The 14,026-nt window shown below is 43.6% G+C and overlaps 1 protein-coding gene across 1 annotated transcript in view; it reads right to left on the bottom strand.

Moving 5' to 3' along the window:
• Nucleotides 1–14,026, bottom strand: part of ANKRD11 (ankyrin repeat domain containing 11) — a 185,146-nt gene that overhangs the window by 39,568 nt on the left and 131,552 nt on the right. The window contains exon 4 of the mRNA XM_065416340.1: nt 2,467–2,605. Coding sequence (XP_065272412.1) covers nt 2,467–2,605 — 139 coding nt within the window. The remainder of the gene's footprint in view (nt 1–2,466; nt 2,606–14,026) is intronic.

Genomic DNA, 14,026 nt, shown 5'->3' with positions numbered 1-14,026 from the left:
GGAGTTTGGAGCTCTCCAAAAAATAGCCTTGTCTTGTAAACTGAGACAATTACTTCTCGACACCATTGGAAAATTAATGCAGAGCTCCACAGTGACATTTGAATAGTAATTGTTATGGTTCCATTATCCTTGAAATAGCTACAATGAACATATGACTCCCCTTTCCCCGCAAATACACTGTTTGTTTGAGAATGTAAATGTTCAAAGGCAGCAGTGAAGGTTCCAACACCAGACTTAACTCTCTTCCCCTCAGTAGCCCTGGCCACGCTGGTCACAGACTCCTAAACTCATTCAAGTCGGACATAGCCTAGGACACAGGGAATAATCAGATGGTCACCCAGCCAAGTACTTTCCAGGCCCCAAACTGCTTAGTTTTGAAAATGAGTCAAGATCACACCTTTTCAGAGCAGTAACACTATCTGTTCTCAAGTGACCAGGGGCTGCTCTCTCTCTTCCAATGTACTGTGACCTCTATCACATATTCATTCTGTGATGTATTTACTCATCAATATGCCAAGAATGCAGAAATGACGATTCATGTCTAGAAATGGCAATCAATTTGAGTTACACTTTAACAAGATAAACTAACTTTTCAAAACTCTCTCTCAGGACAGGGAGTTCTGCAACAGAAGAAACCTGCCATTCAGCACAATGAAACTCACAGAAATTCGACTCTATCCCCAAGCAAACCAAACATTATTTATTAACCAATTGACAAAACTGTGCTAGCAATTTGGCTCAGATAACCCTTGGATACCTTTTAAAACCAGCCTTACAAACTTTTAATCCAAACAAAATCAGTCAATAGCTCAGTATACTGACCATGTGACACAGACTATACCTGTCATATCGGACTCTGACCCTTATATTTAACTTGGGGGAAATAAATGCAAAAGGCCCTAATCACATTGTACAGAGGTGGAGTTGTATCCTCCTGCTTATTAGATCCCCAGAACCTTGTGATATATAAGACTAGTCCCACAGTTCAATTACATGTGAGGGGTTAAGAGAAAATGAAAATGGAAAACCCCTCCTAGTACCTGTTACGGTACAAGCAGGGGCCTTGTGCAATCTGGTCTTAACTCAGACAACAGGGCTTTTCATCCTTTCCTTGGAGTTTAACCCACAGTCTAGCAGACGTCACTGTCAAGGAAGTTTCCCTGCTACTCCCTTTACCCGTTTCATCTTCTTAACACTATACTGACCATTGGACTATCTTAATCTCCTCCCCCTCTCGGGTGATTTTGCCTTTCAGTCACTTGCCGACTTGCCTCACCTCAGACTTCTTAGTCATCCATCTGAATTATACTGGTTTAGTTTGTAATGTTAATAATTTTTGCTGCTTTTCTCTGATCTCCTTCCACAGTCTGTACTGATTGCTGATGCTGAAGTGACAAGAACTGTACATAGCATTTCAAGTGCAGACTGTACACAATGTTTCATCAGTGCTGTATGATCTGTGATGGCATGGCTTATGCATGGGCAGCCAAAAGCTATATTGGCCTTGCTTTCCACTATGCATTGCACCCTCATAGCCAATCTGTGATCCCCCTGCTAGTCTGACTACTTGCCCACACTCCCATGCATCTTTTAGGTTATTTTCCCCAAATGCACTAACAGGCATTTTTACAGAGTGAATCATTTTATTTCCTGCTCATATTTCTAAGTTCTTTTGATCCCTTTGTACTATTTTCTCCATCCCCAATGGTTCTTGACACATCTCCCAATTTTGTATTACTTGCAAATAAAGTAGCAAGCTAATCTCTTCTTCTAGACCATTAATAAAGATGTTACATAAAACTGGGGCGAAAATTGCCCAGCTGAAGGAATCACTTCTCCACCCCCAACTCTATCTATTGTCATTTATTTATGCTCTTTCAACCAGTTTTACATTTGACAGTACAAATATTCAAGGCAATCTGAATTACCTTTTCAGCTTTAAGACAGGTTGGTCCTGTATCAAGTGTTAAAGTCAAACTACAGTAGAGTGTGTGTAGACATGCGCACATATACATATTATCCTTCAGATTTATTATATAGACACACACCAATGTTATTATCAAATAGATTTTTAGGATGACTTAGATTTATCCCAGTATTTAACAAATTCCAACTGTGAGACTCAGTACTTCTTCCTCACCAGTCTAAGTCTCAGTTGATGAACTGGTTTAACTAGTAGCTGGATAGGACTGATCACTAACCAGCCACAGGAAGAAGTGTGTCTTTTATAATCCTTTTGTTTTATTAAATTAAATTTATTACTAAGATCAGACCTGATCTTACTCCATTCCACCCTTGATATAAGACTGAACACAGCACAATGTTCCCATGGAGGTTTAAATAATACAGAAAAAACCATACAGTCACCTAAGGACAGTTTTTGCTAGGGTAAAATGCACTCCCCATTTCCCCAGCCCCAGAGTCCACACTGAGGTGGTGTGGTGTGGTGTGCTCATATTCCCTTACCTGTATCCGAGTCTTTTTGATCTCCATTTGTTCCAACAGTGAAAGGCAACTTCCGTTTCGTAGCTCTCTCTTTCACCTCTTTGCCGCCATCACTCCGGTCCAACTTTGGAGTCTTGGTTAGGGAAACTTTATCTTTATCCTAGAAAGGAAGGAGAAAAGATTTCTCAAGAGTCTCTCCCAAGGCTTCTGTCTCCACGGACTTTTTGTGCCTGAGTTCAGGTTTTTACAATATTTAGACTGAGCCACTGCAATTACCCAGAAAAAACGATCTTCTGTCACAGAGGGGTTTTCCTTTTCCTACAACAGATCAAACAGGCCTCACTTGTCATGTTTTCTTGAAGAATATGTTGTTGATGAAGTGGCTAGAATGGTATGTATTGAGTCTTTGGTGCCATTCCTTCTGCTGGTTGCTTCACAAGGGCACATGTCTAGAGCTTTTTGTAGAGAGGAAGGAATAAATACATGTTTTGGTGGCAGAAGTAGCCTCCCACCTCTCTCTGTCCCCAAACTACCTGCATCACAGCAACCTCTCTTCTGGCTGAAGGCCGGATCTCCAACTACTCAGTGCTGCTCTGTGCAACGGCTAGATGGGGGCACTAGATAGGAAGTCTCTTCCCTGGGGCTGAGCTAGCTGCCTCTGAACCACATACAGCCCCACAGAGAGAGAGGCACTGATCCTGGGAGACGCATTGAGATTCACTCCTACCTCACCTTCCTGCAGGCAGCAAGTTGCACTGCTACCAGACCATCAGCCCAGCAATAACCTATTTACGTTTCTTAATTAAGCTTGAGGAATCAGCCACCATTGTTAAAACATGGAAGTAAACACAATAACAAAAGAGCAATGTCACTATGTTTGTGCAGTGAATGTAACAACGTGCTCTCACTCTCATAGATAGGCTTGGAAGGATTTGATTTTTATCAGTAAATGTCGATGAACGATTTTACTGTACACACAAACCAAAGAAAATGATCAACCATCGATGATCATCAAAATTTACAGATAGGCCAAGAAAGAAAAATGCTGCGTGAGAAATTATTAGAGTTTGATCTAAGGATATTTCCTTTGGCTATTTTGACATGTGATGTGGACAATTTGTGTTTTAACACTTATACAGCTTTAACTTTTTGAATCTCAAGGTCATTAAATAATTATCTGCCCCCCCCCCCGAATTTCCTGCAACTATAAAAATGTAAATGATAAACATTGAAAAAATGCTTAAAACCCATATTTTTCCACAACTGAACATTTAAATCGATAATACATTTTAGAAATGCTTAAAAATAAACATTGATGTTCCTCAAAATTATCAACAAATAAAAATCGAATTCTGCCAAGCCTACCTGTGCATTACAGTACACAGGAAGGCAGAGTTCAGTCACTTTGCCAACAAGTCCTGGTATTCTACCAGACTCAAATGCCAAAATGCCACTGCAGGAGAGCAAGGCAGACCTAGCTGGCAAATGGACACCATGCTGTGGTGTGAAATTAGCAGCCCCATTTACAGTCAAGATGGAGTTATTACATTTGCGCTTTCTGTTGTGGGGCTAGAGGATCTGAGTGAGAGAGAAAAACAGGAAGTGCTAGTGGCAAGCTAGGTTTTTTGGGGGGAGTTTTTGAGCAAAACTCCCCCTGTAGTAGTTAGGGTTTTCTAACCCTCATGAGAGTGACAGTGTTTGCGGACAGTGCACAGAGCACACCATGGGTGGGGTGAAAACCTTCCCACTAAGAAACAAAAAACCATATTAAAGCCCCTCCTTCTCCATACTGAGCAGAGGGCTTTCTCCTGTCGCGTGCAATGTTTCCAAAACAAGTCTGTAGAATATTCTGGCAGTTGATAAGCCAGCTAAAGTTACTGACTGTTTAAGGGATCAGTACTCCAGCCAGACAAAACGCACTTCAACGGTCTGTTCTGTACATATCAGCATCAAAAATCATACTGCAATGCCCCAGCACAGCCCTTTGGGAGATGTGCTCTCCATCATAAAGCAAAACAGCCCATGTGTCCTGTCTGCTGTAGATCTCGCATCTAAATTTCCCACCTCCCCTAGTTATCTCAGATTCTCCATTATAACCAGTGGTATCCTACTTAATAATGCACAACAACAAACTATGTTTCTGGCTTGGTGTTTGCGTGGGGAAAGAGGATGGGGGGAGGGGTTTTCTATTTCAGCTCTCCTCTAAAGAAGGAGGTCAATGCACGTCTCAGTCTGAACAGCTTGAAACATCTGCTCGAATCATAAGCAGCTAGTTGGCCAAGTTCAGTAACTTGGGAGCCTGCAGATAACAACCTCTGCCCTGTAGCTACCAAGAATGAGGATAGGAGGCTCAAGTCACATGGATAAGCCACACAGTTAAAAATACATTGGTGTTTTTCCCTCCCAGGACTATACTCACTAATGAGCACAGAAATACGCTGAATTTAAAAACATAACAAAAAAGAACACACACACCAGAAACAACTGCTGGTGTATGGCATTCCAGGGAGAATTCCTGCTTTTCCTCCCATTTCTTTGCGTTCCTCCAGCTAAATAACCACAGTTCCTGCAAACTTCTTTCTCACAATCACAACTGATCTCACACACAGGGACAGACAAGCATCTGCACTGTGCACCAATGGCTCCATGCGTGCCAGGGAGCAAAGGCAGCAGCACTGGGTGAGCAGTTCATGCGCTGACCCCTCCGAGCTGAGACCTCAGACTGCCTCTTCTCCCCCAGGTGTCTGCACATTTCTGCTATGAAACGTCATCTCCCAAAGCTCAGCGCAGCTCTCCTCACGCCACCCCCTGAAAGCCCTGTTCACTCACCATATCCCAGCTTGCCACCCGCATCCCTCCCCCATATTCCCATTTGACCAGCCCGGCTCTCTGGGGTCTCAGCCACCATGTGCAGTCTGCCAACATTCCTCATTTACTTACACGTGCCATTTCAAAACCACACACAGAACTACATACAACGTACCAACCCCATATTAATCATTGAACTACACACACGAATAAAGACAGTCGGAGTTCAAGGGTGGCTGCTTGCTGATCAGGATGAGGGTGTGGTTATGTGGGTTGTGCTGTGGTGTAGATGACATCAAGAAGAACTGAGTGGAGTGGAGTAAAGATGAGTGGTTGAATGATTTAACTTCTTAATTCCTGGCTTCTTGGGTCCTGTAATCCAGCAATTTTAACTCAAAGTGTACAACGTTTTTGTTAGGGGATTATATCTCTCACACATGCAGGGAAGGGAAGACAGCTGCTGGGGGAAGCACTGGTTTCCAAGGGAAGCAAACCAATGATTGCCTTGTGTATTCCTTGCTTATTTGTTGTGGTGTTGAGATATTACGGGGCTTGGGGCTTTTTTTAAGCTGTCAGGTGGGAGCAGATGACACTGGAGTAGCAATTAATAGTGGAGCAGTCAGAAGAAAATAGGTTTGAGGAAGGATTTAAGCATATGTCTACACAGCAGCTTGGCGTGTCCGTGCGGATAGATGGATGCATGCAAGTTCTGCTTGAGTGAGTGCACAACAAATAGCAGTGTGGCCACAGTAGCACGGGTAGTGGCTCATACTAGCTGCCCCAGTATGTACCCAAAGGGTCAGGCAGGATTGGATTCAGGCAGCTAGCCCAAACCGCTGCCTGTGTTACCATGCCACATAACTATTGTAAGTGCATGTCTGTTCACCCGCAGTGCGAAGCACTCTCTCAGCTGCTGGGTAAACATACCCCAAGCTGGCACAAGGCTATATGTCGGTACTTCAGTATGAAGGGAAACATATGGATGTTTAAGATCTATGTGTAAATTACCTTTCCTTTCCTTTGTATTTGAGAAACTGGTTTATTCAAATCTAGTGTAATAAATTTTAAATCTGCAGCATTGCTGTCAAAGCAAAGCCAAATTGTCAATTTATTAACAAACTTATGTTTCTAGATGTTATCAAAAGCTAGACCTTAAATCTTGTTTAGCCTTACTTTTAAAAATCTACTAACTAAAATAGTCTTAATATTTTAATTAATGCAAGATAATTGCAAGAAACCCAGACAAATGAATCTAACAGAAATTCCCTTGTTAACCCCCTCCCCCCCCCACCAGTCATGCTGTTTGTATCAGACTTGTAAGATCCTGGCAAATAGCTTATTGTGCCAGCACAGTCATAAGACTATGTCGTCACTGTGTGTACATTGCTCCTTCCTCCTTCTTAGTTTTAGTTTTATCGGGCACAGGCTCAACATGCAGCTTAGAAAAACTGTTTACTCCAATCAGCTCATTTTATTTACTTGTTCCTTAAGTTGTCGCCAGTTTGACCATCCTAGTGGCATGCAATATTAAAGCTGCATTAAAAATGCTAGGCCTCTGTGATATATGTTCCAACCACAATATTAGGACCTTACAAAATGGATTTAGGAGCCAAGGATTTTTTTTTGTAAATTAAGCTCCATGACCCACATCTAACAGCTCTCCAGCATGATCTCTTGCTGTACCAAAGACTGCCTCTGCTTTTGTGGTTAGATGGAGCCAGTAACAAACCTTCAGAAGAGGGAGTGTATTACTTAACATTTGGAACTAGAAAAAGGAGAGTCTTGTTCAAGATAAGAAACAGAGAGCTTTTCCTCATTGCAGAAGTTATCAGGGTGCCAGAAAAAAAATTCAGAGCAGCCAAAATAAATACATGACCATTTTGTTTAAATGTTCGGCTTGGAAAATACTTTTGTCTTATTTTCTGACTCGTGGATAAAAATAGTATGTAACAACAAATGATGCCACGTTTTGTGCCAGCTACTATGCTGAACAGATCAGGAGCCTCACACGGTCAGGGACAGGTATTAGTTCATCTGTCATGGGGGGAGGGAGGGAAAGATACAGCCAGGGATGACTGGCAAGCACCAGGTCACAACCAGAGCTACTAGATTATTCCTTAGTAATCCATTCAAATCAACAATGCAAAAGCACAGTGAGCAACCCCAGGTCTGCAGTCTTATTACAATGAGGGCAGTTTGCCCTTTTCACTCTCCAGAGACACCCACGTTGACACGGCAGCTCAAATACTAACACAGCAGTGCTATAATGGGCTAACCGGGCATCATCTTTACATGTAAGTGAGTCTCAGAATGAAGGCCTGCTGACATCCCCTGGAAAACACTATTGAGAAACATTTATATTCATACTTCGGCCCAACCATTTCAGACATCCACATGCCCTCATTTGCTAGGGTTCAGGACAATCTCATAAAAATAGAAAAGGCTGTATGCAAGTTTCTCTTCTCCTACTGCTTAATTCTTAAGGCACAACTTGAGTGTTGCGTCGCAACTGCTCAATGTAGAAATGATGGCGCAAGCCAAGTGAGTTCAATTTCTTTTCTTAGCACAAATCAGAAACCCGCAGCACTTCTGACTTCTCTGAAAGCAGGTTGGAAGCTGGTTTCTAGTCCCCTAGTCAGGGTCCCAAGCTGCCAGTTTGGAGTGGTATCACTTCTCAGTAAGATGTATACCTGCTGCGGGAGGGACAAGAAACACCATTTGTAACTGACATTTTTAAGATGATACCTTTGTGGCTCACTCACTCCTGGGCAGCAGCAGTTTGTACATTTCATACTTTCACAGACTGGGCAGGGAAATGAAGATCATTTTCCTTTATGCATAAAGAGGCTACAAATAACCTTTTCCTACACCTTGAGTTATGGGCCTTGACACTGGAAGTTGAGATTTCCTACATACAAAGCACTTATGCAAAAGAAATTAGAGTTCCCTGTTGAGAGCTTCAGAATGCTAGCAACAAGGGGCCAACTGAACTTCATACAAAATATAGGATTCTTTCATTGTCTGAAATCTTAAAATAGATTTCAGTGGGAGAAAACCCATAGTGCTCTCCGTTGCCGGGAAAGTACTCTTCCTGCCAGTGAAACCTAGTAGAAAATGCAAGCTGACAGTGTTGCTGGACTTGCATCATCACTTCAAAGCTCTGTTGTTGCCCTTATGTTAGTTTAAATAAATAACCATTTTAAATTGATACTTTAGAAACCTAATTTCATACTCACATTTTCAAACGACAACATGGCAAATTAATCTGAAAATTACTCTTGTGAAAAGATTCAAAACATTCCCCTATTCAAAATGTATGGTCTAAACTAGTCAATGATGCCTCGCTTACAAATTAATACAGTACACTGATAACACTGTCAAATGAAGGATAACAACTGAATAAGAGGATGGTGAAAAAGCTCCCCTGTAGCCAGAACATGTCACAGACTAAGAAATCTGTCAGAGTTTAAGGAACTGAAGCCTACAAAATATGTTCACTTTGGCAGTTTAAATACAATGTGTAAAAAGTAACATTTTAACATATCAAACTTGTGGAACTCAGTGCTGTGGGATATTGGTAAGATTTACTGCATGTCTAGTAAAAAACCTCTCTCCAGTTGCTCTAGTTAGAGTTAAAAATATCAATGTTACAAATCCTCACATCTTTGGGCACAGTCCGATCATTAGCTGGGACCTAGAAGAACTGTCCCCATATGGTATTCTACTACAAAATTAAGTGTATTATAAGGGCATTACCAGGGATTTCTTAGGTCCTCTTTTTGGGTGGCAAAGCCACAGTTCTCTCTAGAACAAGCTAATTTCGCTCTACTGCAAATACCTCTACCCACTGATACAGTACTGACGGTGATATAAGTCTGCTTAAATTAGACAAGCAAATATATGCTCCTGACTGGCTGTACAATAAGGGTCTGTCACATACATGTAGTAAAGATAAGGGGTTAAATTACAGAAGGCAGATTAAATTCGAGCACAGATAACATCGAAAGTCTGGGAGCAGCCATTTTGAACACCCATCTGCACATGTATGACGTGGCTCAGTAACAGTTATTTTTTCACTCAGGGCTCAAATTGGGTCAACTTGCTGCAGTTTGAGGTTACCATCTTGTGCTCCAAAAATCTAAGTTTTCATGGGGAAAAAAATTCTTTAGCTCTTATAGTTGCAAAAATGACCCTGAAGGCATGACCGAAGTGCAAACCGATGCAAAGGAATACAGACTTCTGGTAGATGAAAGTGAGTTCTTGGATTTGGGTACAAGCACACCCTGAACTATTGACACCACCACTCATGCGCTACTTAGAACTGCACTAAAGTTGCACTTTCACTGTATAGTTCACAAAACTGACCCACTTTCCAATCTCTTATGCAAAGATTTGCATTACCAGACGACGGAAATCCCCAAAGCCATTTGTGCTCCAAACTGGATCGATAGCATTTCAGATTGCAACACTAAAGACAAATAAGCAATGACGAACAAAAACAACATTTACAAACTGGACTGGCCACACCAAGTCTTTTCTGAACTGCACCAACGCATCAATTCAGGGAGGGAAAGGTGTCTCCTGTATCACAAAAAATAAAACCATAAAGAGGAAATGCCTTGACAAAGGATGTTTAGCCACATGTTTGGAATGACAATACTCAATCCAATTCATATCAGGATAGTTGTTATTTGTATTGTGGTAGTGCCTAGAGACCCCAACCAAGATTGGGGCCCAGTGCGCAAGGCACTCTACTCACACATAGCAAGACAGTCCCTGTCTACAATCTAAATAGACAAGCAAGGCAAATGGTGGGAGGAAGGGGGAACCTTTTACAAATGGGGAACCAAGGGACAGAGGGAGCAGGTGACTTGCCCAAGGACACACGGAATATACTGGCATAGCTGAGAACTGAGTCTAGCTCCCGAGTCCCAGTCGAAAGCAGTAACAATAAGACCATGCTTCTTTCTTTTCCAGGGCCAAAATACAAACACAAAAGCACATGTGGAAACAGAATGGCTGTTTTTTAAAAAAACATGCTATTTGCTGCAGCGCTAGGGAACACAAGTAAAATTTTCAAAAGCATCTAAGAAACTTAGAAGCCCAAGTCACATTGTTAAAAGTGACATAGCTGCTTAGGTATCAATGTCTCATTAAACGTCAATGGGACTTTGTCATATAGGAGGCAAAGTCTCTTTTGAAAATGGGACTGAGGCTTCAAGAGCACCGAAGAGACTTAAAAAACTTTACCTCACAGCTAAGAGGAGATCACTTAGTTAGTCTCACATGTCCCCAGTTTCTCCCCTCCAACCACTGCTTTCCAGTCCTTACCCACTTGTGGCTTGGTGACAGTGACCTTTCTTCCAGTTAAGTCTGATAAGACTCCTTTCAAAGGCCATCTCTGCTGTGGCCTAAATTGGTTGTGAAGGTCACTGTGGAGCAAACTGGTGCACTCTCACCATGGCCTGTGGAATGGAGCGGTTGTGGTAGAATTCCCCATCACTGGCCATTTTTACATTGAGATTGGATGTTTTTCTTAAAAAAGAGGCTCTACTTCATGCTCAGCTATTGGACTCGAAGCAGGAATTAATCAAGGGAAGTCCTATAGCCTGTGTTATGCAGGAAGTCAAACCAGACGATCGCAACGGTCTCTTCTAGTCTTAACATCTATAAATCTATGGAAAACATGGCCGTTCCTCTAAGGCAGCCTCAGACCTTAATCTATACAAATTGTTAGTGCCCAGGAAGCTGGGGTGTAAATCTAACTCGCCCTAACTGCCTGTGTGGATCCTGCTGTTGTGCACGGAAAGTTCCCTAATGCACTTTGATCCACCCCGCTTTGAAGCAGGAAGTCTGGAATGGGGATCTGTAAAGACTACGTGAGGAAATGTCACATCCAGGCTGTGTCTAAGGTCTGGTCTACACCTAAAACTTCGGTCAGTCTAGCAATGGCACTCAGGGATGTGACAACTTCACACCTCAAGAGATGTAGTTAAGCCAACCAGTGCCCCACAGTCACTGCCAGATTGATGGAACAATTCTATTGACCTAGCTACTGCCTCTCAAGAGGGTGAATTTACAACAACAGAAATACCATTGTAGCACTTGCAGTGTAAACAAAGCCTATGTCTTGCAGATTCTTTCTCAATAACATCTCTAAGATATAGCTTTTCCTATCCACACAGGTAAAATGCTCATCCAGGCTCATCATCTTGCACCTTGATTACTAGAACATCCTTCTCTCTGACCTTGACAAACACAATCCTCTACTGCTCATATCCATGTATAATGCTGCTGCAAAGATCATCTTCCTATCTGATTGCTTTGACCATGTAATTCCTCTCTTGCATCCCTCCACTGGCTCCCTCTTCTCTACGGTATCAAACAGAAGCTGCCTGTTTTCACTTTCATGGCCTATCCTCACTTTATCACCTCTCATCCAGTATCGAAAGGTTGACTCCTGCCTCCAATCAAGCCCATGATAGCAGCCTCCATCACCCACTTGTTACATTTTCAAACAACCACCTTCACGCTCTCTCCCATGCTACACTGCATGCTTGGGAGGAGCTCTCCGTAAATGTCTGCAAAACTAACTCATCCGCCTTCAAATCTCTCCTTAAAACTTTTCTTTGCCAGGAAGCCTACAAAAACCTGGGCAATGATTGGCTGGGGTGTACTAAGAGCACAGGCTGTCATGTTAACATGTCTCCTAGTTCCCTTACATTCTTCCATCACAGAGGAAGACAACAGAGGGGGCAAAGTTTTCAAATACATCCTGACCACCAGGCTTTGACGCAGAGACGACTCATGCCTGCTGACAGGGGGAGGGAGAACAATTTAAGTGGGGGCATGTCATCACCCCACGTGTTGCCTCTGGGAGGAACCTTCCAGCCCCACCTCCTGGGCTAGGGCAGCCCATCCCACTGGCTCCTGGAAGGCTGGGGCGACAGAAATGGGGAGCATGTGCCTCTGGACTGGGCCCAGGGAGACTCATGCTCTCACAGACACCTCAGCGAAGGGGCGCGGGCAATGCCCCTACCTCTGGCTGAGCAGAGGCCAGGGAGCCTGCTCCTGGAGCCTTTCCCAGCGACACCCCCCCCCTGCACTCAGCCCAGGGCCACCGCGCTCTTCCCGCCAGAGTTACCGGGCGGAGGGAGGGGACCCTCTGTCCTTCTCCTGCTGTGCTTCCCCCCCAGCACGTTTCTGGCTTACTTGGCCCTGTCCCCAGCAGCCAGGCCTGGGCAGGGAGTGGAAGGGGCAGGCCACTGCTGCCTCCCCAGCCAGGCTCTTGTGCTGACAGCCGCTGTGCTGCACAGAGAGCGTGACCCAGAGCGGCCATCTTCACCCGGTGTGAGAAGCGTTTCTGTCCCACCCAGACCCGGTTGCCAGGGAGATGAGAGACACATACGCACCCACCCAGCAGGCCGAGCACACCAATCCCTGCAAGGGCACTCGCAGAAATCTTGGGGGGGGGGGGCACTTGACCCCCACCCCATGCCCCTCTAGGCATCACCTCTGGTTTGATGACCCTCATCTTCCAGTTAGAGAACTGGCCTTTAAGCTAACTCACTCCCCTAGCTGCAGCAGAACAACAGAGAAATCAGAAGCTACTAAATGGTCCGGGCTGAAGGATAGAGGTGAGAGCTGGGGGGGCCTAGCTCTCCCACTTCTCAATTAGCACTGCAACTAAAAGGGAACAGGTTTATGCGGCTTCAACATAGCAACAGCCTGATGTAAAGAGGGCAGCTGGAGTCAGGCTCTAACATCCTGCAGCACAGAACCTGTAGCTAGTTACTGAGGCATTCAGCCCATGGGATAGTCTAGCCAGTAATAAATGTCTGAACACACTATGCAGGCTACATTTTGTTTAGCGTTGGTGTCTCAAAATGTAACAATTTAAAGGCTGTTAGTTTAATGGTAAAACAACTGTTCATGTTAAGGTCACACTGAGGAGAAAAGATTTTAAATGGTAATAAAGTTACTGTTTTGCCATTTTATATTTCAATCATGATTATATTGAAATTATATTTCAATTAATTATAAAGTTTATCTAGTGCCCAGCCAGTCCCTTCATGTGACTTAGTTTATCCAGGAGGCACTGACCAATGAAGGCACCTTAAGACACCTCAGCTACCCTCCTAGACAGAGCAGGAGGAGTTCTAGGCTGAGGCATTTGAAATTGTTGACAAATACAAGATAAATTAGAAGTTGCCACCTCCCTGAAGTATACCCACAACAATCTCTGGAAGCAGAAAGTCTAACCCCCAACTGCTTGTACCCTAAGTTGATGTTCCACCCTTACAGAGTTAACTAGAAAGTGATGATTTGCTTAACTTGGACCTCAGCTCTGTCCCTAGTGGACAATAGTCTTCAAATTTCTTCACAGGTTGAGAAGACCAGAATTAAGCAAGCCGAGAGACTGTACTCTCTGTCCCCACTAAATAATGTTGTCCCACAAGGCCTGCATTGAGGCTTTTGGTGGGCAGTGTAGAAACAATGTCCTCGTTACTCAGCCACAGGAAACTAAGCTACAGTTCCCAGCATTCCTATTCGTAATATCAGTCAAATGACTCCACAGCAGGTAACTGAACTGCAGCCTTTTCTTTAAGCTTCCGGGTGCAATAAAATGGAGGCTGAATTGTATTATAACTGTTCCCTGTGCCCTTTGATGCACCTACTCCATACACGGCCCTGACAAAACCTCAGCTTCATATTCCAGTGTAATCAGCGCTACTGGCTTCCAGCCTCATTTGCCAGGAAGAAGTCAGGGTGA

Source organism: Emys orbicularis, chromosome 14, assembly GCF_028017835.1.
Source record: "Emys orbicularis isolate rEmyOrb1 chromosome 14, rEmyOrb1.hap1, whole genome shotgun sequence".
Classification (NCBI taxonomy): domain Eukaryota; kingdom Metazoa; phylum Chordata; order Testudines; family Emydidae; genus Emys; species Emys orbicularis.
This window is presented reverse-complemented; position numbering and strand designations above follow the sequence as displayed.